Below are 26936 nucleotides of genomic sequence, written 5' to 3' on the forward strand. Positions count from 1 at the left end.
AACAAGCCCAGTTACTAGCCCTCGGTGAAGACTGAGGAAGTCAGGGCCAGGTGCTCCCCCCTGAGCCCCGGATAACTTTACAAGTTGGGGAGCAACCCGTCACCTTTCTAGCAGATACTGGAGCTCAACACTCAGTGCTCACTAGTACCCAAGGACCCCTGAGCAGCCGAACTGCTTTGGTACAAGGGGCTACCGGAGAAAAGCAGTATCACTGGACCACAGAAAGGAAAGTTCACCTGGCCTCAGGTAAAGTCTCCCACTCCTTCCTACATGTTCCTGATTGCCCCTATCCGCTCCTGGGGAGAGACTTATTGACCAAGCAAATTTTGAAGGATCAAGGGCTACCATATCAGGCCCTAACGGGACCCCCCTCCAGGTCCTCACCCTACAATTGGAGGATGAGTACCGACTTTTTGATCCACCACCCAAACCAACTGCAAATCTAGAGTACTGGATCAAAAGGTATCCCTTGGCCTGGGCAGAGACTGGGGGGATGGGGCTAGCAAGGCGCCAACCGCCCCTTGTTATAAACTTTTAAGCAACAGCAACCCCAGTCTCCATAAAGCAGTATCCCATGACCAAGGAGGCCTATGAAGGGATAAAGCCACATATAAAAAGACTCTTGGACCAGGGAATATTAACCCCCTGCTGTTCCCCTTGGAACACTCCCCTCCTTCCTGTCAAGAAACCAGGAACAGGGGATTACCGCCCTGTCCAAGACCTCAGAGAGGTCAATAAAAGGGTGGAAGACATCCACCCCACAGTGCCTAATCCTTACAACCTGCTGAGCACTTTGCTGCCAACACATCAATGGTATACTGTCCTTGACCTGAAGGACACATTCTTTTGTCTAAGGCTCAGTCCTCAAAGTCAGCCCTTGTTTGCATTTGAATGGAAAGACCCTACAATAGGAGTATCAGGGAAATTAACCTGGATTGCCACAAGGGTTCAAAAATAGCCCCACCCTCTTCGATGAGGCCCTCCACCACGACTTGGCAGATTTTCGCATCAGACATCCGTCATTGATCCTGCTCCAATATGTGGACGATATTCTGTTGGCTGCCACCAATGAGGAGAACTGTCATGCAGGTACCAAGGCTCTCCTATTGACCCTGGGGCAGTTGGGATACCGGGCTTCCACAAAAAAAGCCCAGATCTGTCGGGGAAAAGTCACTTATTTGGGATATGAACTTCAAAATGGTCAGCGATGGCTAACCACCACATGCAAGGAGACCATATCCCGCATCCCAACACCCCAAAGCTCCTGCCAGTTGCGGGAGTTTCTGGGGACAGCCGGGTTTTGCTGGCTATGGATTCCGGGGTTTGCTGAAATGGCAGCATCCCTTTACAACAAATCAGAAACCCCCTTCGTTTGGGCGGAGGAACACCAACAGGCCTTTGATGACATTAAACAAGCTTTGCTTTCCTCCCTGGCCTGCCTGATATAACTAAGCCCTTTGAACTCTATGCGGATGAGAGGCAGGGCTTTGCTAAAGGAGTTTTAACACAAAGACTCGGACCCTGGAGGCGCCCTATTGCATACTTATCAAAAAAGCTGGACCCAGTTGCATCAGGGTGGCCTCCATGCCTGAGGATGGTAGCTGCTATTGCTGTTCTCACCAAAGATGCCTCTAAATTAACCTTGGAACAGCCATTAACTATCGTGGCACCACACACCATTGAGTCTCCGGTCCGCCAGCCTCCCGACCGCTGGCTGTCCAATGCTCAACTAACCCACTACCAGTCCCTGCTCCTGGATGCTGACAGGATCCAGTTTGGGCCAGTTGTCACCCTTAACCCGGCGACCCTGCTGCCCTTGCCAGTAGGGCCTGCATCCCACGACTGCCAACAGATCCTTGCGGAAACACAAGGAACTCGGCCTGATCTGACCGATCAGCCGCTTAAGGATGCAGACTTCACCTGGTACACGGATGGCAGCAGCTATCTACTGAATGGAGAGCGGCGGGCAGGGGCAACAGTAGCGGACGCCACCCAGGTAATCTGGACCAGCGCACTTCCAGCTGGCACCTCCGCTCAACGTGCGGAATTGATCGCCTTAACCCAAGCACTCCAGATGGCAGCAGGTAAGAAACTCAATGTTTACACTGATAGCCGGTATGCCTTTGCTGCAGCCCACATACATGGGGAAATATACAAGAGGAGAGGACTTTTAACTTCAGAAGGCAAAGAGATCAAGAATAAAAATGAAAATTTAGCCCTTTTAAAAGCATTATTTCTCCCAAAGAAATTAAGCATAATACACTGTCCCAGGTATCAAATAGGGGACAGCCCTGAGGCCATAGGAAATCACAGAGCCGACAAGGCAGCTAAGCAGGCGGCGCTGGGACCTCAACTGTTAACTGTCACCATGCCAACCGGCAAATCAGTCCCTGACTGGAAGTATACGGACGAGGACCTGGACCTCGTCCAGAGATTAGGAGCTGACTATGACTCAGTCCGCAATTGCTAGACCCACCAAGGAAAGACTGTAATACCCATAAAGGCAGCTAAGGAGTTAATTGAACACCTCCATAAGTTAACCCACTTGAGCAAGCAAAAGATGAAAACCCTATTAGAATGGGGAACCATGAACATGTACCTGCCACAGAAAGACATGCTGCTGCAACAAGTAACTGAAAATTGCAGGGTCTGTGCACAGGTCAATTCAGGGAAAACCAAAATTGGTCAAGGAAAGCGCCTCCGAGGTCATCGCCCTGGGAATCATTGGGAGGTAGATTTTACGGAAATCAAGCCTGGGATGTATGGTTACAGACATCTACTAGTCTTTGTAGATACTTTCTCTGGATGGGTGGAGGCCTTCCCCACTAACATGAAACCGCGAAAATGGTCACCAAGAAGCTTCTGGAAGAAATCTTCCCCAGATACGGGATGCCACAGGTATTAGGGTCAGATAACGGGCCTGCCTTTGTCTCTCAGGTGAGTCAGTTGGTGGCTAAGCTCTTGGGAATTGATTGGAAATTACATTGTGCTTACAGACCCCAAAATTCAGGTCAGGTAAAAAGAATGAATAGAACAATTAAGGAGGTTTTAACCAAATTATCACTTGAAACTGGCTCTAAAGACTGGGTACAACTCCTGCCTCTAGCCTTATACCGGGCCAGAAACACACCTGGCCCACATGGTTTGACCCCATTTGAAATTTTATATGGGGCTCCACCCCCTGCCATCACTTTCTTTGATACTGATATTTCTGATTTTGCCACTTCCCCTTCCATGCAGGCCCATCTGCAGGCCCTGCAGTTGGTGCAACAGGAGGTCTGGAAGCCAATAGCAGCGGCCTGCCAGAAAGGGGTAGAATCACTCTCCATACCTCATCCTTTTAAGATCGGTGACACCGTCTGAGTCCAGAGACACCAGATCAAGAACCTAGAACCTCGCTGAAAGGGACCCTATACTGTACTTCTGACTACCCCCACTGCATTGAAGGTAGACGGCATCGCTGCCTGGATCCACGCCTCACACATTAAGGCCGCCCGACCAGAGCACTGCACCGATACGCCAGCCCAACGAAATCCAGAGTCATGGAGGCTCCAACGCTCTCAAAACCCTTTAAAGATAAGATTAATATGTCAGTAATATGCTTGATCTTATTACTGCTAGCTGGTGATACACTAGAGAACCCCCATTCCATATATAAAATAACTTGGAAGATTATCAATCAGGACATCGGAGCAGTTGCTAACTCCACTACCATGCGGGGTGTCATAAATGCAACCTTTCCCCCTTTGTATGTAGATCTTTGTGACCTAGTGGGTGAGCGATGGGATCCCTCAGAACAAGTACTCTTCCCCGGCTATGGCTGTCGACACATGGTCTGGCGCACATCCACATGCAAACTTGACATATATGTTTGCCCAGGACATAACCGTGATAAAGAGCTCCAACATAGATGTGGTGGACCGGGAGATGGGTATTGTGCTGAATGGAGATGTGTGACCACCGAGACCACCTATTGGAAACCACTTCCTCCTGAGACTTAATCACCCTCCAGCGAGGAACTATCCCAGGGTATAATGGAGATGGCCCCTGGACTTGTGGGGGGCCGGACTGTGGACCATGCCATGATTCAAGTTCCAAACTCCAGGGTAGCACCCCTGGAGGAAGATGCAACCCCCTAATTATCACTTTTATGGAGGCCGCTAAACGGTCAGCATGGGATGCCCCCAAGGCCTGGGGGCTACAGCTGTATCGTACTGGAATGGACCCCGCAGCCACCTTCCTAATCTCCAGAACCATATCCCCCACATCTATGGCCTCTATTGGGCCAAACTCTATGCTACTCGACCAACAGGATAGGCCATCCCAGAACCTCCCTAGACCCAAGCCAAACCCCTTGCCATCTGTCACCACCCTTCCTACCCATGCTACCGGGCATAGTAATGCCACTCTACCCCCTAGACCAAAGCTCGTTTCTACTGGTAGACTATTGAACTTAATCAGAGGAGCCCACCAAGCCCTAAACAAAACCCATCCTGATAAGGCGGAGGATTGTTGGATCTGCTTGACAGCGGCTCCCCCTTATTATGAGGGCTTGGCATTGGACTCTGACCTTATCAGCTATACATCTCCCCCTTCCCGATGCAGCGAAACACCTAATCATAAACTAACTCTGCCCCAGGTGACTGGACGAGGATTATATCTTGGAAATGTTCCCAAATCGTCTCAAAAACTATGTAACCGTACAGTCTCAGTAACTCCCAGCAACTCATACCTGACCGGCCCTAATGGGACTTATTGGGCCTGCAATACGTACGGGACTGACTCCTTGTGTCTCAGTCTCGGTTCTTAACATGACAGCTGATTATTGTGTACTTTTCCAGCTATGGCCCCGTATTACCTACCGCTCCTCAGAGACTGTGCTAGGATACTTTGAGAATCGTTATCGATTCAGAAGGAAACCTGTTTCAGTAACATTAGCTCTTCTTTTGGGAATTGGGGGGATAGCGGCTGGTATAGGGACTGGGACCACTGCCTTACTTCAGAGCAATCAGAATACGCAGCTCCAAGCAGCCATGAATGAGGATCTACAGGCCTTAGAAAAATCAGTTAGAGCCCTTAAGGACTCTTTGGTTTCATTATCCGAAGTGGTCCTACAGAATAGAAGAGGACTAGACCTCCTATTTCTTAGAGAGGGAGGCTTATGTGCCGCCCTCAAAGAGGAATGTTGTTTCTATGCAGACAAGACTGGGGTAGTAACCAAAACTTTGGATAAACTCAAGGAAAGGCTGACTGTTTGTCAGATGAAATCTGAATCCCAACAATACTGGTATAAGGGTTGGTTTAACAAATCCCCCTGGTTCGCTACATTAGTCTCTACTCTTATGGGCCCCCTAATTATTTTCATATTTGTGTTAACCTTTGGACCCTACATTCTCAACAAACTAGTTCAATTTATAAAAGATAGATTAACAATAATTTAAGCCTTAGTCCTAACTCAACAATACCATGCCCTCAAACAGAAGGAGCCATAAGTAAACCTTAAGTAGAGAGGGCTGGACAATAGGTATAAGATTCTACCTATGCACAAGAACAAGGGGGGAATGAAAGACCCCTACCCAGGGCCCCCTAGGAAAAGAAAAACAAAGCCAAGCCATTGCCTACTGGAAAAACCCAGACTAGGTACCTCACCCTCAAACAGGATGTCTGTGATCACTATAGCAGTCATGGGACCTGGATACTAATTGCTGAAGCGTGCCAGGGTCTTTCATGTAGGAAACCTAGTCCTTGACAACTACCCCTGCCCCCAAGATGATCTCAGCCCATGCTTAAGTAGCCAATGAAATACCTGTTGCTATGCTGATACTTATGTAACCATTAAAATTCTATAAATATTGTATTCCCTACAAGCCCAGTATGCTCTGCACCCGAGTTGCAGTAGCATCCGCAGGCACCTGTGTACTCAATAAATCGCCTCTTGCATTTGCATCCAGTGGTCTGGCCCCATTCTTGGGCAGAGGGTTCAGTTCGGTGCCCAGCGCTTTGATGCCGAGGTCTTACAAATTAAATCAGCCTGTATACTTTAGAGATGTGTTAACCTCAGAATGGAAGCCAGGAAATGTGTTATGTTGGGGAAGAGGTTTTGCTTTTGTTTCCACAGGAGAAAAAAGCTACAGATGCCATCAAGATTGATAAAGCATCATATATATATTATTTTTTTGAGACAAGTTTTCTCTATATAGTCCTAGTTGACCTAGAGCTTGCTATGGAGTCCAGGCTAGCTTTGAACTCACAGAGATCCATCTCCTTCTGTCTCCCAAGTACTGAGATTTAAGGCATGCACCCTTATGTCTGTCATAAATTACCAGCTTTTTAAATCTTAAGTTGGTGGTACCCATTGACAAAAATTAGCTTATTTTCTTCATTGGTAAGATTAAGTATTTAACTATAAAAGTAGCTATTTGTATTTCTTTTTCCACAACGATTTTCTTGTTTATACCTTTTCCCTAACCCTAATCCTTCTTGTTTATATGTTCAATTAATTTTCTCTGCCTAGCAAATGTGAAGCCCTAGATTATACTTCTTGTTGACTTATGAATTCTTTGTGTTTTTAGGACTTCAAAACTTTGATATGTTTTGCAGATACTTTAACTATTATACAAATTTACTATTTTCATAATCTTTGGGCTTAAACAGGACCTCTTACCCAGTATCAATAAAGGATTAACAGCTTCTATCTCTGTTACTTTTAAATGCTTAACCTTTACTCCAATGGTGAGCTTGTCAACCCTGTATCAGATATGTCAAGTCTCACATCTGCCAACACAGATGTTTCTGCTGAAGAAACAGCAGCAGCTTCCCTCACTCTGCCACGCTGACCTCCAAAGGTCACAACTGTAATGAGCTTTAAGGACTGGAAGTGGGATGATCTAAAATGTGTTCTGGAATCTGTCTCATTGTTAGGGAAATACACACCAAATACTTTCAAAGAATCAGGCTCAGCAGACACAAAAATAAAGAAGCAGGGCAGGGTATTATCATTCAAAGGTAGAGTACGCCTAGATTCAAACAGGGGCAGGAGAGATGGCTAGGTGGTTACCAGTGCTTGCTGCTCAGTATGAGGTCTACAGTTTGGATCCCAGGACCCATATAACAAGGTGGGTGTTTGGGGTGGAAGCAGAGACAGAAGAATCTATAGGGTTTGTGGGCTCCAAGCCTAGCTAAGAAAACACAGCCCCAGGTTCAGGGAGAGACCAATGGTCAACCAAGAAAGAGGAATACACTAAAGTCCCCCTTCAACTCCCACCTCCCACACACAAGTGCACACACACAGACACAAACAACACATAAAAAATTAAAAATAAATATTTAAAACAATAGAGTAATGTTTCAGTAACATAAGACCAGTGGGTTTAGTAGAAATGTGAGCAGGACTGGGAGTAAACTGAAGCCCGCTACAGAGAGACTTAAATAACACACTTCTTGGAGTCTATTGCAGGCAGATAATGACATAAGTAAAAAAATATTACAGCCATGGTTTTTTTATCTCAGTTGACATAATGAATGTTCACCCAAAAGTTAAATAGTGCTTTCAAATGTTTGAAGTGCACAGTGAAAAAGACTGGTCACACAATGACTTGGTGAATACATTCAAATATGCAAGTGCCAGAAATACAGCTTCACGAACGAAGACTGGGAGCAGGGAAACCAGCAGGCTACTCCAAAACTGTGACTTGAAATGACAAATGCTCCTGGGAAGTGGGTTGGCAGTAGACTTGCTGTGAGCCACCTCGTTTGTAGTTTTCCAGTATCTACATGGTGGCTCTCAACCATCTGTAATGACAGTTGCAGGGGACTTGATGCATTCTTCTGATTCCTGCAGACACCAGACATACATGTGGTGCATATACAGACATGTAGGCAAAATAGTCATACACTGAAAATAAATAATCTAAAACAATGTTTTAAAGAATGAAGAGAAGGTTGGGGTGGCTTAGTGGGTTCCAGTGCTTGCTGCACAAGCATGATGAACTAAGTTCAGATCCCCAGCAACCATGGACAAAGCAGGACAAGTGGCACACACCTGTAACACCAGTGCTGGGGTAGGAGAGAGAGAGAGAAGGCAAGAGGATCACTGGAGCTTACTGACAGCCATTTAGCTGTGGATGGGGAGGCGGGCCTCCAGGTTCACTCAGAGACCTGATCTCAAAGTTAAGAAACCAGAGGGTAGTATCGGACACCTGATAACCTCTTCTGATCTCCACATGTACACACGGCTGTAGGCACACTGGCACACATACACGTATATACCGCACACTCAAAAAAATATATAAAATAAAATGCATCACAAAAAACGAGTCAGGCAGTGGTGGTGCACACCTTTAATCCCAGCACTTGGGAAGCAGAGGCAGGTGAAACTCTGAGTTCCAGGCCAACCTGATCTAAGGGCTACACTGAGGAACCCTGTCTCGAAAACCAAAAAAGAAAGATAATAAAAGGAAAGGAAAAAATATACAACACCTCAGAGGACACTGTGGGATGGACAGGAAAGAGTATGATGGTACATCAAAGATTATACTGAGGTCTGGGAAACTAGCTCAATTGGAAGAGTTTCTATCTAGCATGTACAAGACCCTGGGTTCATTCCTTAGCTGTGCATAAAATAGGTGTGCCTATGTATGATCTTAGCACTCAAGAGGGAGCAGTGAGTTCAGGACGCTACCTCAAAAGTATATAATAGTGAGAGGAAACAATAAAGGAGAAAAAGAGTGTAGAATTATATATATACATATATACATATATATATATATATTTGCACAAACATAAGGTGCCTACTGGGGCCAGAAGAAAGCACTGGATCCTCTGGATATGGACTTACAGGAGGTTGTAGGCTACCCAATGTGAGTGCTGGAAACTGAACCCAGTTCCTCTGCAAAGCAAAACACCTTCAACTGCAGCACCATCTCTCCAGAACTACATGTGTTTTTTGATTCAGCGTTTCGAAGAAAAATGGTTTCAATCCACCAATAAGTCATGAAATCAATTGTGTATAGTGAAATAAATACTAACGGCAGTGAAACAGAATAGAACAGAAAAAAAAGGCACAATATAAAGAGAAATATCAGGAGCCAGGCATGGTGACACAGACCTGTAATGTCAGCCCTTAGGAGGTGGAAAAAGGAGAATTAATGTAAGTTCTAAGTCAGACTGAGCTACACAGAGAGAAACCAGGTTATCCAGAGCTATATAGCAAGATCCTTTCTTTAAAATGAGAGAGGGAGGGAAGAGGGTAGGGGAGATTTCACTCATTAAGCTTGTTTCTGATAAACATACATGTATGTGTATATAGTCACCAGATCATGACATCAGAATTTACTGCTTGGGCTAGAGATATGCCTGAGTGACAGAGTGGGTGCCAAGCACACAAGACCCAGTACAGTCATACAGGTGAGTGGTGGAGGGGGATATGGACATGGTGGCGCACGCCTTTAATCCCAGGATTTGGGAGGCAGAGGCAGGGAGATCTTTGTGAGTCCCAGGCCAGCCTGGTTACATAATGAATTCCAGGATATTCAGAGCTACATCAAGAGACCCTGCCTCAAAACAAACAAACAAACAAATAGAAGGACTTTTAAGCCCTGTATGAGCTAACTCTGCCCGCCCTTCTCTGCCTCTACACTGGGCATCCAGGCCTGAGCCCCCCTCACCCCCACCCAACCCCCACCCCCCCCCCCCCACCCCCCCACCCCACCCCCCGCCTCTTTCAGGCTGGGTCTGGAACACTGCTCCCCACCCTCTTCTGTCTGTCCTTCATTCTAGTCTCAGAATGAGTGTCACTGATGGGGGATGTCCTTCTGTATGTTTCTCTTATCGGTTGATGAATAAAACACTGTTCAGCTAATGAGGCAGGAAGACAGGCAGGACTAGGAGATGAGGAGGATTTTGGGAAACGTAGACACAAACAGTTGCCACGTAGTGGAGGAAGGAGTAACAGTCCCGGACCCTTCTCCAGTAAGCTAAGACCATGTGGAAATACTTAGATCAATAGAGATGGGTTAATAATTGAGACAGAACCAGCCAGTAAGAGGCCAACAGATTTATAATTGTGTGTTTATTTGGGGCTCTCAAGGGCGGTAGGACCTTGCCAGGACAAAGAATCCCTCCACAACAGGCCACACTGGTCTTCAAGACACATTCCTCACTCCCTCCATCCTAAGAACCAGTCATACTTTGTGTAATATATTTCTACCTCAGCACCTTGCTTTGGTTTAGTGTATCTAATTATTGACTTGGCTAACTCCTTGACTGCACAGTAACTCATGAAAAACAGGAAGTGCACTGAGACCTTTTCAGGTTTAGTTTTGTGTTCCCAGTGCATGGCACAGTAGGTTCTGATCTAGTCAGGCCACCTCAAAATGGAAAGGAGTGAACTGCAGTAAGACAACGTTCAAGTAACCACATTGGAAAGGTTCACTATTTAAACCAACAGAAACTGAATTCGTGTGGTCTATTTCAGATATAACCATCAAGGCTGGCGGGCAAAGTGACTGTCACCATAATCCAGCTGGTTAACATCAGAACAGGTTCCCATATCTCCAACACCACAGGTCTTCTTACCAAATATCCCCTTACCAAATATCAAACACTCTCATATTTGTGTGGTGTATAAGCTCACTATCACTCCACTGTCCAAGCCAAAACCTACAAAACATCCAGAATGCCTTTGTTTCTCATCAAGACCTACTGATTCTTTCCCCTCCATATCAGATGACCACCACACTTGTCTGCATACCTAATGCCACTGCCCTTGTCTAGCAAAGTCAAAGTTTATTCAAGGAAGACCATTTTATTAGAGTTTAAAAGAAAACCCCGAGGGCAGATAAGTTGCTAATCTCAGCAGCTACCTGGCAGAGGAAAATGGAGAAGGAAAAAAGCCATGGGATTTGAGTTAATCAGCATGGGGGTCAACTAGGGAGGAGGCTTTAGAGAAAGTAAGGAAGACTGAAGTACCAGAAAAGGCTTACTTGGGTTCTGGCCAGCATCTGAAAGAGACAGAAAAAAGGAAAAGAAAAGTTGCCTCTTTCAGAGTCAGATGGGCAGACCCAGCAGAAGCTCACGGGAGCTTCTAGAGCCTGCACTATCGGGTGGGTCTGGGAAGGAAAAATTATTCAGCCTGTCTCTTTAGCATAGCTTATGGTGGGCCTACCTTCTTAGTGCTGGTCCTGGTGATTGGCCAGCCTGACTAGATTAACTCTTTCATGTTTTGGTGGCATGGAATGCTAGGATCAAACACATTTCTTAACAAATAACGGGTACTGAATGTATTGAATGCACAGAAGGCTAAAAGACTTTTAAGAACTGTTGGGCCAGAAGGTAGAAAGCAGAGCAGTAAGAACACAGAGATCATGTCAAGAGGACAGGCAGCAGGAGTAAACTCGGGAGTGTTTCCCTCCGAGTAAGTCAGATCTGCAGTTGAGATAGAATGCTAGGACAAGACACACAAGAGAGCAAGCTTGAAATCAGAGACCAAGGTAACTCCTAAGAACATACCAAGGTGACTTGGGGCGCACTCTAACATTTGAAAGCTGGACAGAGTCAAAATATGTGGGTGCAGCATGGTTACAACTTACATGATGAAAGTAGGCAAAGGATCCTAGCTCTACCATGGCCTCGGAGCACCTTAGAGCTTCACTTTGTTTTTTTTGTTTGTGTGTTGTTTATTTTGTTTTGCATAGAATTCTATCCACCTTAAAAGGTTTCCATGAGGATTCCATGAATTACGTAAAAGTGCTCAAGGGGCTGTCACATGATATTGCCTATAACTTTCAGCTCAAGTTGGGAGCTGTATACATATTTAAGACTGTAATTCTATACCTCAATAATTTGCCTGTACATTTTTATTTTATGAACCTACAAAAGGTTTCTAAACAGCAGGTAGAGGGGAGGCACACACCTGTAATCTTAGCGCTTGGGAGGCAAAGGCAAGAGGCTCCCCACAAGTTTAAGGTCAATCTGGCCCATACTGTCCAGGACTACATAGCAAGATCCTGTCTAAAAACAACTACAACAAGCTGGGCGGTGGTGGTGCACGCCTTTAATCCCAGCACTCAGGAGGCAGAGGCAGGAGGATTTTTGTGAGTTCGAGGCCAGCCTGGCCTACAGAGGGAGTTCCAGGACAGCCTCCAAAACAATACAGAGAAACCGTCTCAAAAAGCCAAGGGGAAAAATAAAACAAACACAACAAAAGAACTATAAAAGAAAAAATGTTTTAATTTTAAAAATTTTGTACTTTTAAATCTTAAGGTAAGGAAGGCCATAATTCCTAAGCCTTCTTAGGGTGATACTTTGGGAGATATCATAATGCCTAGATCTATCCCAGAATTATATTTCCTTGGAATATGAACATTGAGCTACGGTTCTGACGCAGCTTACAACTGGACATTTAGTCTCAGTCTCCGCAAGCCAACTAGGACCCAAATAGCAAACCAAGTGTGCTGTCAGCTTTCTCTCTCTCATCCATGCGAGCAAGGGAGCATCTAGAAGCCTAGAAAAGGAGGGAAAGCTATATAAGGGAAAGGCATGGAGATTGGTGATGTCAATTACATACATCAAAATAAATACTGGGTCCCAAGTTTGATAAAACCACACCACAAAAGAATGTGAATAGGATCTCTAGGGGTTGTTTGTTTTGTTTCTTTTTTGAGACAGGGTCTCACTAGGCTGACCTCAGACTCAGAGATCCGCCTGCCTCTGTGTCCTGAGTGCTGGAATTTAAGGCCTGCACCCCCGGATAGTTGGTTAATTGTTTGTTTTCAGGGATGCTGGGGATCAAGTCAGGGCCTTGAGCACATTAGGCAAGCACTCTACCACTAAATACACTCTTGGCCTAAGGTTTTGCTCTGTGGCTCCAACTGCTCTATTCTTCTACCATATTTGACCTTAGAATGTGTAATATTTTAAACATACTTAAAATAATCTGATGTGGGGGCCAAGCATTGTGGCTCAGGCCATTAATACCAGCACTTGGAGGCAGAGGCAGGTAGATCTCAAGGCCAGCCTGGTCTACAGAGCAAGTTCCAGAACAGCCAGGGCAACACAGAGAGACCCTGTCTCAAAAAACAAACAAAAAGCAAAATCTGGTGCAGAGGTCAGAGAATAACTTGCAGGAGTCAGCTCATTCCTGTCACTCCAAGGATGAAAATGAGGTCATTCATCTTGGCAACAAGCACCTTTGCCCAAGGAGACACCTCGACAGCCCCAAAGTGTCGCCATCAGTCAGCAACAGAAAGATACCTGACAACATCACAACTATCCAATGAAAGACAGAGAAAACGCCAGGCAGGGAAAAGAACATGATAGACTTAAAGGATACACCAAAGGTAGGAATAGCATGTTAATTAGTTGTGATAAATGTAAACACTTTCAATTAACCAAATAAAAGGCTATCAAATCCTAAGTCCTATTGTGTTTACTTGTGTGAGCCTGTGACCTGGGACACAGCTTGATTCCTCAGAGGTGGTTATTCAACAGTTACTCCACTAAACGAATAAATAAGCTGCAAAGGATAAGAACACATTTCCCTAACAATTGGTTATTTCAATAAGCTACTAGCAAGACTAACATTTTAAGGGTGCTTGTTTTGCATGGTGCTAGAGATCAAGCCCAGGACATCACAATGCTAGGCAAATATTCTAACCCTGAACCACAACCCCAGGCCAAGAGTTTATTATTTTTAAAGACAAACCAAAAATACCAATCTTTGCTATACTGGCCCTTTTAAAAATAAATGCATTGATGGGCTGGAGCAATGACTCATCAGTCAAGAGAATTTGCTGTTCGTGCAGAGTGCCCAAGTTTGATTCCTAATACCCATATGGCAACTTACAACCATACTTAACTCCAGTTCCAGGGAATCAAGCAATCTCTTCTGGCTTCCAAGGGTGTACATGAAACACACATATACATGCAGGCAAAACATCCATACACATAAAATAAAAATAACAAATAAACCTTTAAAAATAGTAATAAATTTATAAATAAATTAAGTCAGGCAAGGAGGTGCACATCTTTAATCTCAGCACTTGAGAATTCCAGACCAGCCAGGGCTACAAAATAAGGTTTTTTTTCCTCAAAGAAAAAGGAAAAATAATAATTGATGACAAGATGTGATCAAGATGAAGCTAAAAACTCTAAGCAAAAAATAACCAAGTGCAGTGTACCCAACTTCTGAAACCAATGAATGGCCCAAAGAACAGGAAACAGTGAACAGACTCTGTAACTGATCAGGGAATGGAGGATCCATGGGTTTTGGAGCTTCTGGAATTTACTGTTAGTATAGTACACAAGACAAAATGTATGTGTGTGAATGTATGCATACATATGACATATCAGGTAAACATAAAATGCACTGTAACCTTATTCTTCACTCAAGAGATAAAACAAGTTGGCATTAGCAAAGCCTAATGTATAATGTGTGTAGATGGTATTAGTCTGGGCATATGCAACAACTAAGGAATTGACACTGTCAACATTTTTAATGGCTATTCTGGGAACAGAAAGGATTAGAATGCCAGAGAAAGTGGTTGTGCCTTATGCTATCCCTCCACAAAGAACACCCACGTAACTGAACTGCTCTAACCATCTTTTTAACCTGTCTTTCAGCTGGTGGCAAACAAATTAAAAGAGGAACATCTGAAATTCACAAATAATACTACCAAGTTATATAAGAAGAGCTATTTACAAACTACACAAGTATAGCATTTTAGAAATAATGCCAAATGTTAGTTTGTGAAATAATAGACTAACATACAGTCAAATCCTATAACTGGAACAAGCTCGGCTATTTGACCCATTAAGTCAACATTCCCACTAATTCCAGGTCCATCTGGCAGTAGTACACAGCTTCTATTTTCATATGGCCTTCTCTTCCTGGTACACAAAAAAACAAGTGATTAAGCACTGTGTGCCTGCTGAGAGCATGAGTCATTCATTCCAAGATCCCAGAGTGAAGGCACACCCTCATACCAAGAGCCCATAGGTTTTACACAGCTTACAGGCAAGTTTCATCTGTGTCTTTAAATGGGGACAGATAGTTTATGCATATCTAATCAGACCCCAGTTTCACTTCCTGCCAAAGACAAAGGCTATTATTCCTCCGACAATCACAAAACCAAAGTCAATCTAGCTTTCGGGTGAGGAACTGAAAGCTCCAATTGTTAGCATGTCATGCTTTAATTCTCAGAACCTAACGAGGCAGGAAAACAAGTTAAGTAATAACTTCAGACACCGTCTTAAAGTTCAGAGTTTGATCCACATTTCCTCCACCTCCACAATGGTAACTATTTCTCTACCAGGCAGCAAGCTGAAGAATCCATCCAATTCAGAAGTTCCAGCAGCTGGTGATTTCCCAGGATAAAACCAAGTTCAATGACTATCAACCCAGGCAGCTCATTAATATCATCTAGGTGCCTTATAAACTACTGATGTCTGGGCTCACCTCGCACAGATGTACTTAGCTGGCCAAGGTGGGGGCCCAGCTGAGATATAATTGTAAATTCCTCTATGTGATTGACATATAGGCAGGTTTAGAATTATCTTGCCTAAGTGATTATAGATCCCTGGGAAGAATCCATTTGAGTAGCTTAGTTTTACTCTATTAATTTGACTCACAATGATACATGGGGCATGTAATACATGAAAATTGTAAAGATCAAATTGCACAGATATTACCTAATATAGTGAGTTGACATAAAAACTAGTCTAAGATCCAAAGGAAACATCCAAAAACAAGGGGTGGGGATGTAGGTCAGTAGGTAGTTTGTCTAGCACCCACAAGGCCCTGGGTCCAATACTCAGTGCTATATAAACCAAACAAGGTGAAGTACTGCTGTAACTCCAGTACTCAGGAGGGGGAGACGGGTTATCAAAGGTCAAAGTTATCCTTGGCTATATGGTGCATGGGAGGGAGGGAGGGAGGGAGGGAGGGAGGGAGGGAGGGAGGGAGGGAGGGAGGGAGGGAGGGAGGGAGGGAGGGAGGGCTCCGAGAAGTAAATGAAAACATAGATGAACACTGACTGGTATTTCCCTTTCCTCATTTTAGATAGAGCTATTAGCAAAGATGCATAAAGCTAGCTAGCACTTCTAACATTAAATAGATGAAATCTTTCTCTCAGCTGGTTTTTAAATAATTGCATCTTCTTTCCTGAAAACTTTATTCAAAATTAATTTACTCTTTTTATCTTGTTCTTGGATTTCTTGTATAGTGTATACTACTGTGGGTCCTAAAAAAAGCTATGTCTTCAAACCCACCAAACCCACCATCATTGTCTTGAATTCACTGTTTTACCTGGCCTCAGACGAAGAACTACTTCCAGTTAAAAAAACAAAAAACAAAACAAAACAAAAAAACACCACCACCAACAAGAAGTAGGAAAGCAGTATACCATCTTACAGACTGGCAAGTTACAACCTATTTGCTCTATAGGCTCCCCCAACCTCTTTGATATTCTGCTAGAATGAAGGAATTATACCTAAAAAGTGTTATTTCAGCTGGACATGGTGGTGCACACCTTTGACCCCAGCACTTGGGAAACAGATCTCTGTGAGTCAAAGACTAGTCTGGTTTACATAGGGAGTTCCAGGCCAGCCAGGGCTACAGAAAGAGAGCCTATCACAAGAAACAAAAGGTGTTATTTTTGATAAGTTAAAATCCCACAGCTCACAAGGTTGATGCCTTCAAAAGACTTTTACACTTTTATAAGGTGATATGATCCTGGCTATTTATAGCTGAAGGAACTTACAGAGTTAAACCAAGGAATACCTTTCTTCCCATTTTATTAGGAAGGAAACAGATTTTCACACGGGAGGGGTAAGAACCACTTAGACTTCAAACCTCAAGACTCAGATTAATGAGCCAGGTATAGTGTTCCCAGCACTCGATTTTACATTAACCCTAGCACTGGGAAGGTGGAGGCAAGAGGATCAGAAAGCCAGTGTTATCCTTTGCTACCTAGTGAGTTCAAAGACAACTAGGGCACATGACACCCTATCTCAAAACAAAGATACCCAGCTCAGATCTTGCACATAACTGAGTGTTAAGGCTCTATGCTAGTATCTGTCTCTAGAACCTCTGTGTGTCTCCTCCACTGGGCCACACATCCCGCTAGTCTGGTAGCAGGGTTATCCATCTTTTTACTTTGGTACATACTAGGTAGACAGTCTCCAATCAATACTTGCTTTTGTTTAGTTTGAGACAGGGTTTCATGTCACCCACACTAGTTCCAACTCCCTAGGTAACTGTGGTGGTTTAAATAGGTATGACCCCCACAGACTCATGTGTTTGAATGCATGACCCATAGGAAGTAGTATTATTAGGAGGTGTGGTCTTTTTGGAGGAAGTGTGTCACTGTAGGGGTGGGCTTTGAGGTCTCATGTGCTCAAGATACACCCAGGATGGCAGTCTTCTTTTGCTGCCTATGTATCAAGATGTAGAACTCTCAGCTCCTTCTCCAGCACCATGTCTGTTTGCATAGCACCATGTCTCCTGAGGATAGTGGACTAAACCTCTGATGTTTTCCTTTATAAGGATCTCTGTGAGTTTGAGACCAGCCTAGTCTACAAGAGCTAATTCCAGGACAGCCACCAAAGACACAGAGAACCCCCCCCCAAAAAAGAGAATTACTGTGATCCAGAATATCCCAGAGGAGTCCAGTGGAGATCCAGTGATGGTAGTGTACCAGAACCCAGGTCTTGAACCAGACCAGTGCCTCATTGTAATAGATATGTGCCAGTAAAACAGATGGAACAAAGAGGTATACTATATGGCGCACCGAAGCCTCCATTGCCACGAGGACAAATGAAGAGGTGTTGGAGAAACAGGAAAGAAGGAGAAGCAAAGAAATTTTTCTGCTGTTGTGAATTTTGTTTTGGGTTTTTTGTTTGTTTAGTTAGTTTTTTTTTCCGTTGTTGTTTTCTTTTGTTCTCTTGCTCCCTTATGTGGGGGGTGAGGGCATGGCAGGAATGAAGGGAGGATAGGGAGGACCAGGAGGTAAACAGAATTGGGGTACATGATGTAAAACTCCCAAAGAGTCAATAAAGAAGTAATTTTTTAAAAAGAAATAAAATATCCTGACAGGAAGGGGCGCATGGTAGAAGCATCCAGTGCAGAGGGCTGCAGCCACCCTTCTAGGGAAACTGTTAAACTGAATGAACACCTCACTGATCTTTCAAGAATCTAAATAAATACTGTTGCTCAGAGAAACAGTGATACTGAAGAAAAAAAAAAAGAATTGCTGTGGTCATGGTGTCTCTTCACAGCAATAGGAACCCTAGCTAACTAAAGCAAGAGAGGATGAGTTTGAATTCCTGATCCTCCTGCCTCCACCTCCCAAGGTCTGGGATTATGGGCTTGCACCACCATTTTACACCAGGTTTTATGCAGTACAGAGGATAGAACCCAGGGTTTTGTGCACACTAGGCACTAATTCTGTCAACTGAGCTACATATATCTCTAGCCCCCAATCAATATTTTATTCTGAAAGACTAAATGACTCCACAATGTAATGCAAAAGAAAAGAAATGTGATGCTAAATTAAATGAGAGGGTACTTCTTTAAGAAACAAGAGTACTTGAAGGTTAAGAAAATGCCACAGCTCTAAAAATGAGTCTGAAGAGGCAGGCTAGCATACCACCATCCTTAGAAACTCATAGTGGGCCCACGCACGGCCTCCCTGGGCAAAGACAGGCACCCTGAGCTCAGACTAGGGTAAGGAATGTTTGTATCTGGCATAAAAGCAATGTTTAACGATGTGAAACATCAGGAGCCTTATAATCACAAAAAAAAAAGAAAAGAAAAACCTTAATGCTACAGTTAGATGTTATAACTGTCTAAATGAGATATATTAGTGTTACATAAATTATGAAATTTAAAGCTCAGTATTACTTAAAAGGAAGTGAAAAGCTGTTTGAAAAGAATGAGATTCCTTAAACAAATTGGTATATCTTAGTATATATTAAGTTGAGGAAATACAAGAGTAAATTTAAAGAATCTAAAACCAAAGTAAGTTTTGGGTCTTTGTTTTTGCTTTGTTTTTTTAATATCTCACACATATGTTTATGTGTGCATAAAAATAGGATCTCACTATGTAGCTCTGGCTGCCCTGGAACTCAGAGAGATCTGCCTCCCTCTACCTCCCAAGTGCTAGGATTAAAGGTGTATGCCACTATACCCATCTTAATAGAATTTTGTTTTGTTTTTCAAGACAGGGTCTCTCTGTGTAGCCTTGGCTGTCTTAGAACTCACTCTATAAATCAGGTTGGCCTCAAACTACTCACATAGATCCATCTGCCTCTCCATACCAAGTGCTGGGATTAAAGGTGTGTGCCAAAGAATTTATTAATTCTTTGAGTTAAATAAAATGTACTTTGATCATATTCACCCTCCACTCAATGCTTTGGTGTTTGCAGACAGGGTTTCATGTAGCTGAAGATAATCTCCAGCTTTTAACATTCCTGCTCCATCTCCCAAATTCTACCTCTAAGGAATGTGAAAAAGAAAATTTCAAGGAGTAATGACCTAAAGTCCACCTATATTTCTCAATTAACTTTACCAAAGAAAGCATGACTGGAATTTTTTTCTTTTTTAATGAATGGAAGCCATTCCCTTAAGGGTCTCTCAATATCTGTAAAATGAGCCATCCTACAGAACATGCAACTGAATTAAGACACCACCAGTGCGTCTGAGTACTATAATGCTGGATGCTCAATGTTTAGCCTCATTCTTACAACACCATATATACATTACTATTTATATATCACCACCAGCCAGAAATAGCAACATTTCCCCCAAATTTGATAAAGACTTTGATTCAAGTGTTCTCAGCTCACTTATGGCCAGCTGATACACGGTGACTGTAATTTAGATCAGCTAACAAGTTATGACTTATCAAAGCTCTGTGACGTCACTGTCACCTCTCAAACTTTTATATGCAAAGCTAGATTTTAGAGTTATGTTTTAAAATACCTTAGCAGGAATTGAACAGTGTGTAAAAGACACATAGAGATAGCAATGCAGTTTGTAAAGTTCAAATACATTTAAATGTCCATAGGGCCACACCAAAATAATAATATACTGAGTCAACAGTACAGCTGAAATATTTTGATTTTTCCAATAGTCTAGCATCTATGTGCAAAAAACATGAGCCTACTGCATCATAAAGTCCAAGGAGAAAATTAACAAGAGCAACCTTTTTGGCAGAAGGGCCAGGTGGGAGAAAATTAAGATGTTTATGTGCCCCCCCCTTGTTTTCATTTTAAAAGAAAACAGATCTACTGAATTCCACAGGTTTGTAAGATAAGAGTCTCCCTTGACTGGAAAAAAAATGTCAGTAAGAAACAAGCAGTACCAGAGGCAATACTCTACAACGTTCCAGTCTTTGGTCCTTCTAGCCTCTATTAATCCTCCCAGCAAGCCTTTTGATGCTCAAACTATACAAGCTGAACAGGAGACTACAATTATTTCAATACAGCTCTGGCAGATGACCTTCTGAGGACCATATACCAGAGGTCTGGAGACAAATGTGTTCTTCCCCCATGCTAGAATTGTGCTAGCTGGGAGGTGCCAGGATGCCGGGCACCTTGGAGAGCTCTCGGGCAGCCAGGTTCCTGAAAACCCACACTGAGGCCACCTCAGTCTGCCAGTCTTTTCCCCCTATGCACTCCTTCCTAATGTGCTGACTTGATGCTACTCTCCTTTGGCAGGACCCAGCCAGAACACAAGCATCTAGGAACCAGGGATTAAAAAAAAATCCTCCCATCTTTGAAGGCTCAAAGGTTTTTTCTCTTCCATTCTCTCTCTGCTCTGTATGCGCTCAAAGGTTGCCCTGAAACTGGATCTAGGAATCTTGCAAAGCTAGACCAAGAGAGGTTTCAGGTTGCTCATCACTGGAGGAAACAGTTCCCATCCATCACATATCAAAATCTACTCATGATCTATCCCCCTCTTCTACAGATACTCAAAAAACCCAAGAAGAAAACCCTGAAAAGCTGACGCTGGCTGGAAAGACTATTTGTCAGTCTATCACACAACAACATTATGGAGTTCCTTACAGCTACATAAACTAATTTTGCAGGAAATGAGGCAAGGCAGGCACAGGAACAAAAACAAATGAGAAGTCCCCATTACCAGCCTGTGCAGCTGTACTGATCTTTCCTTAGTGTGGTGGCTTCACATGTCAGGGATCTCTTGGGACCTCTTATTCTCTGATAGCTTGTATTACAATGCTCTAGATGCCCACGAAACACACATCTTACAACCTTGTAGTCAACAAAGTAGAGAGGCTTATTTTTACTTACTATTTATTTATTTAGGCTTTTTTTTTCCCAAGAAGGTTTCTCTGTGTAGCACTGGCTGTCCTAGAACTTACTTTGTAGACCAGGCTAGCCTTGAACTCACAGAGATCTGTCTGCCTCTGCCTCCCGAGTACTGGAATAAAGGTGTGTGCCACCACCATGCCTAGCTTAGAGAGGTTTATAAAACAGTATTGTTAATACTGAAGAATACAGCTGTGGAGCCATATACTGAAGTGGAAGCCTTGGCTCTCCCTCTTTCTCCAAGAATGTAGACGAATTATTCCTCTATGCTTCAACTTCCTTATGTGTAATAGAAGACTAATAACAAAATTATCCTCCAGAGTTATACTGTGGGGAGAAAATGTAATAATAAATAGAGACAGAGCACTGTCTGCCTCAGAAATGCTCCACAAGTAAAAGTTGCTATTGTAAGCTGTTACCAATCTTGGGTGAAGACACAGATAACAAACTAAATGTAAAGACTCACTCAGCCCAACTGCCACCATATTGACAGTATTACATAAGGTAACAAAATAGTACAGAATATAAAACCAGTACTTTTATCAAAGAAGTTAAAGACTAAAGACACTAATAAACCTGGTTACAACAATAATGAAGCCTAGGAAGCCAGGCATGGTGACTAATGCCTGTGACCCTGGAACTCAAGAAGCTGAGGCTGGAGGATTAGGAGTTTAGGGCTAGCCTACTTTAAATGAGAGCCTGCCTCAAAAAATTATTTTAAGTAAAACAACGGGACATAGAATGCTAAATAAACTGAAAACAGTTTCATAACAACTGTCCTCCACACGCAAGTATTCTATGTGGATCTCAATTCTATAATAACTTCTCATTTTAAAAAGTTAACTTCATTCAACAGTGAAAAATAAGTTCAGGCTGGCAAAATGATAAAGGTGACTGCCACTAAGCCTGACAACCTAAGTTTGATCCCTGTGATTCATAGAGTGAAAGAGAATGGGCCAAGTTGTCCTCTGACCTCCACAAGTACAAAGCTTCTTTCTAAAAAGAAAAATACAACAATCAGATTGTCAAAACTGTAAAAAGGGCAGGAAAACTTGGTGTGAATTCTAATAGCTAGTGGTCCCTCAAAGGAAAGAAAAATAAATGTCACTACTGTTTATCATTTGAAGTACCATTTTGCTATCTGTGGACTACATGCTATAAATGCTGTGTATACAGCAGATGCTTTGTGATCTTTCATGGGCACTCAATCTCAGAACAGAATGGGATAACACACAGAAATAAATTACATAACACTGCCACATCGCACAAAGCCCAAAGAGTGGAAGCAATTTTAAACGGGAAAGACTGCCTATTTTCAGAAGTGTATTGAATATTATTTTTTAATTTCTTTAACTACAATCCATATATATATACATATATATACACGTGTATATACATGTATATGTTTAAATTAACATACAAAGTATTGGGTTTGTGGGTTTTTAAACAGCATTTTCAAGCAAAGTATGTTTCTGTTGATTCTTCTCCTCCCTCTTCTCCTCCATGCCCCTGGTTCTCCCTTGTATTCTTTTACCCACTTCCCATACATCTCTTTTCTACTCTGCTGTCTCATGAGTCCCATTACCCTCCCCCTTTCTCAACCCATCTTCCCATCCTCCTAGTTTCCTTTCGATTAAACTATAATTCTTAGTGCCAGAAATTAAACTCTCTGGAGATTACTGAATATTTACATACCACTTGCCTGGGAGAAGTTAAAACAACCTAAATACTTTTTTTTTTCTGGTAGCCATTAGCTTGCAATAGTGATAAGCATCTTAAAAAAACAAAGCAAAACAAAGAAACAGTGATCTACAAAAATACAAACTACTCACTATTGTTAGGAAAATAAAAACAAATGTATGCAATTAAAGTTTTAGCTTGAAAAACTCAAAATATCAAAAAAAAGGAATCTTATCACACACATACACAGAAACCCAAATCACAAGCGTAAGCTCTCTCATTTCTCAATGAAGTAGACAAATATTTTCTACCCAATTACATAAATTTTGTTTTGTTTCTTGTTTTTGTTTGTCTTTTGAGACAGGGACTCTCTACTATACAGCTCTGGCTGCTCTGGAACTCATTCTGTAGACCAGGCTGGCCTGGAACGTACAGAGATCCACTTGCCTCTACCTCCTGAGTGCTGGGATTGGAGGTGGTCACCACCACTTTCAGTCTAAATAAACCCTTTAAAAAGAGGGCGCCTCAGCTAGGTATCATAGGTCACACCTGTAATCTCAAAACCCAGGAGGAGGCAAAAGCATCATGAGTTTGAGATCAGCAACACAGTGAGTGAGTTTCTGGCGAGCCTGGGCTACAGAGCAAGATTGGAGGTGGGGGTGGGGTCCAAAACAGTGCCTAAAATGAACATAAGAAATCATCTTATTTTTGCAGCAATGATTTAAATGTGAGGAAACTTGAAGTTACATACACACACATATCGTAATTCCCAGTATTGTTTGGTTCTCTAATACCATCTGTAGTAAAACAAAAAACAACAACAACAAAAAACTTGGTCAGTAGTCTGTTCAGTTGCTGACTAACCAAGGGGGAAAACTAAAGATTTTAATTGCTGTCACTCCAAACAACAGCAAAACTGGCCATAAAAGCAGAGAAAAGAATGTTCAATAGAATAAACAGAATTTGAAATAACTGTATACATAAAAAGACCTGAAGTGTTTTCAAATCAACTAAATATCATTACTAAAATAGCTGTACTTAGTTTAAACTATTCAGTAACTACGAGGATGCTCATGTGCTCCACTTGGATACCTAATGCTCACAACAGCCTATTAATTCTGAAATATGATGGCCTCTGCCTTCCTCTAGGCTTGTAGTCAATGTCTGTGGGTATCTGTGGGTAATGGGTTATGTATCTAAGAAATAAGATAAACCTAACTGCAACTTATAATGAAGTTTTTATTATGGGGGAAAGTTTTAAGTTTGCTTTCTTAACACACGTGGTGTATTCCAAAAAAGGCCTGGGCTAAGCTTTCGGCAGGCAGGAAATTTTGTCCTGCCCGATGAGCTGATAAGGACTTCAAGTTCCATCCAGGTATGCATTCCAGCTCCCAGGAATTGGCTCTTGGGAATTTTACTGCCTAATTCTCCCTGCTCTAAACATCACAGTTGGCAGGTTAGGAAAAGTAGTCAAATTAGGGTAAAGAAGAAAACGAGACTAGCCAAAATTAACCTACCTATGTCATCTTTTCCAAAGGTCACCAAAATTCTTATTGTGGACACAGTAGTGTCTCCATTCTGAAAAGAGGAAATAAAATAAATGGCAAGAAAATACAACCAGAACCATATTTCTGGAGGAGAAAAAAAAAAAAGCTCTCCTTCTCCACTCTAGCAGAGCAACTCGTGAGAACACTGTAGATTCTGCCGAACTGTTCCGGAGGTCACAGAACTGCCCTTCCACGAGAGTGTTCCAACTCCACTGTCTGAGACCTCACACCTCTCTCCTCGCCTGAAAAAGAAGATACCGACCCTACTCCCAAGGCTGCCGTGGTGGGTGGGACTAATTCACTAAAGGACCCGTCCTAGAAAGCCATCCCATAAGTGGTACCAAGATGGCCTGAAAAGTTTCTTTGAAGCTGTTAAACTAGATGCACCCCAGGAATGACTGTTTCAAGAGTTCCTTTCTCACTTTCCCTAAAGTAAAAAGGTCTCGAGTGGTTAAGAAAAAGCAATGGCCAACTAAGTAGAAGCTACCCAGACTCCCCCGAGAGATAAGTAGACGGCAGCTGTCTGAGGACAGGTGCTGCTGCTTAACCCAACTGCAAACAAAGTTTCCTAAAGCAGATGATGGCTGGAGACTTTGACCCCTCCCAACCGTTCAAGTGACAGCCAACACAATTTCTTCTCGAAAATGGCAATCCTACACGAAGCTTTCGATCAAGTGCTGTGAGGTAGCCCTAGTGAAGTTACTCTTTAATAAGGGACCGGGAACAACAAAAAGTATGTCAACAGGGAGTGTCCCGCTAAGAGTTCTACGGAACTACGAGGAATATGAACCTAGAACTTCCCGCGCTGGACCGTGCGAAGCTGCTGCAGGTGGAGGCCTGCAGGGGCTTCATTAGGGACCCGGTCCCGGCTCCCCAGGCCCCAGATATTGCAGGAGGCGCAGTAAAGGGGATGGCCGGCCTTTCTCGCCCCACAGAGGCAGGAGTGCACGCCGAGGCGGCGATCGCTCCCCTCAGGACCAGCGCTGACATCTCCAAGTGGCCCGCCCAGCCTCCCCATCGCTGCTGGGGGGGGGGGCGGGGAGCTGGCCGCGCCCCCCGCGCTCCAGCTGGCCCGCGCGCCCCACCCAGCCAGCCGGTGCCGCGCGCCTCACCCGGTCGGAGCTGCAGGCCTCCGTCGCGCCGGCTGCACCACAGCGCGCGCTCGCCCTGCTGCAGGATGTAGTGGTCCTTGGCTTGGAAGAGCTCCATGCCGGCCCTAAGCGCTCCGGGAGGCGGTGGTCCCCCGGCCCGGGCACAGCAGCGGCCCGCCGGGGAGCGATGCAGGCGTCCTTCTCCACCGCGACCTCCGGAAGAGGCTGAGGATCCACGGCCCGGAGGAGCAGGGAGGGGAAGCACCCCGGGGCCTGACCCGCCAGCCGAGATCACGCTTGGGCGGCTGCGGCCCTAGAGGCCTCTCCCCCTCCCCCCTCAGCTCCCCTACTCAGGCCCCGCCCCTACTACCCTGAGGCCCCACCTCCTATAGTTCATCCCGGCTTCACTCGACTCCACCTCCTCCCAGGTTCCTCCCCTTGGCCTGCAATTCCACTTCCTTTAGTTCCTCCCTTCTCCCCTAGGCACCACCCTTGCCCAGGCTCCTCCCGCGACCGCCGACTCCACCTCCTGCAGTTTGTCTCGGCTTGCACCCTAGGCTCCGCCCCTTAGGTTCCTTCTCCCCCTCACCCCCCACCTGCCGACTCCGCCTCCCTCTGTAGGTCTCCGAAAGGCACCTAGGTCCCGCCCTGGTCCTGCCCACGGGTATGTGGTTCCGCCCCCTCGCCGTCTGCTGCTCTTTCTTCTTTCAGCTCTCTCGGCTGGAGGTTCCGCCTAGCCTCCTCCCTCCCTGTTTTCTCTCTTCGCTCCCAGTGTCCCTCCTCCACTCCTTGCCTCACCCAGCAGCCCCACCTGTGTCCTACCCTCATCCTACACATGAGACCTCAGGCAGACCCTGGACTAGACTAAATCTGGTTAGACTGGCTGGTCACCATCTATGCAGCCCTTGGGCCCGAGGCCCATTTCTCGATTTTTCCCTGATGTGCAAACCTGTCCTTCTTTCCTTCCATTAGCTCCTAGAAAAACCTGGACAAGTCCCCGAATCCAACTGACTGTCCTTGGATACTTTTCCTCCCAGTGTGAACATAGACAAAACCAAGCTCAGAAATGCAACCCAACAGGCTGGCTCCTGGACTCCATCCCAAGTGGTCCCTCGGCTGAGCAGAGGCCCCTTCTGTTTTGGCGATTCCTATTAGATCCTGGACACCAACAATCAATTAGTAAAGGCACATCAGTGGTGATTCGTCTATCAACAGAAAATAGACCAGAGTTAGCAGGACTGGTGAGGACACGTACAGGACAGTCTGAGAATCCTGCCTCCAGAAAGTCCAT

The 26936-nt window shown here is 44.1% G+C and overlaps 1 protein-coding gene across 4 annotated transcripts in view; it reads right to left on the reverse strand.

Moving 5' to 3' along the window:
* The window catches only part of Inpp5f (inositol polyphosphate-5-phosphatase F), a 104722-nt gene extending 78740 nt beyond the window's left edge, over positions 1-25982 (reverse strand). For 2 of the 4 annotated variants that reach the window (XM_013112989.3, XM_040753277.1), the window contains exons 1-2: positions 25667-25936; positions 24525-24585 (exon numbers count right to left, since the gene is read on the reverse strand). Coding sequence is in view for 2 of the 4 variants with exons in the window: in XM_013112985.3 (XP_012968439.1) it covers positions 25667-25763 (97 nt within the window). In the remaining 2 variants the exon portion in view is untranslated. Of the gene's footprint in view, positions 1-24524; positions 24586-25666 lie in introns of all 4 variants that reach the window. The other 2 variants (XM_013112985.3, XM_040753262.1) reach the window with 1 other exon arrangement.
* Between the last annotated feature and the right edge of the window lie 954 nt (positions 25983-26936).

Source organism: Mesocricetus auratus, unplaced genomic scaffold (assembly GCF_017639785.1).
Source record: "Mesocricetus auratus isolate SY011 unplaced genomic scaffold, BCM_Maur_2.0 Super-Scaffold_4256, whole genome shotgun sequence".
Lineage (NCBI taxonomy): Eukaryota > Metazoa > Chordata > Mammalia > Rodentia > Cricetidae > Mesocricetus > Mesocricetus auratus.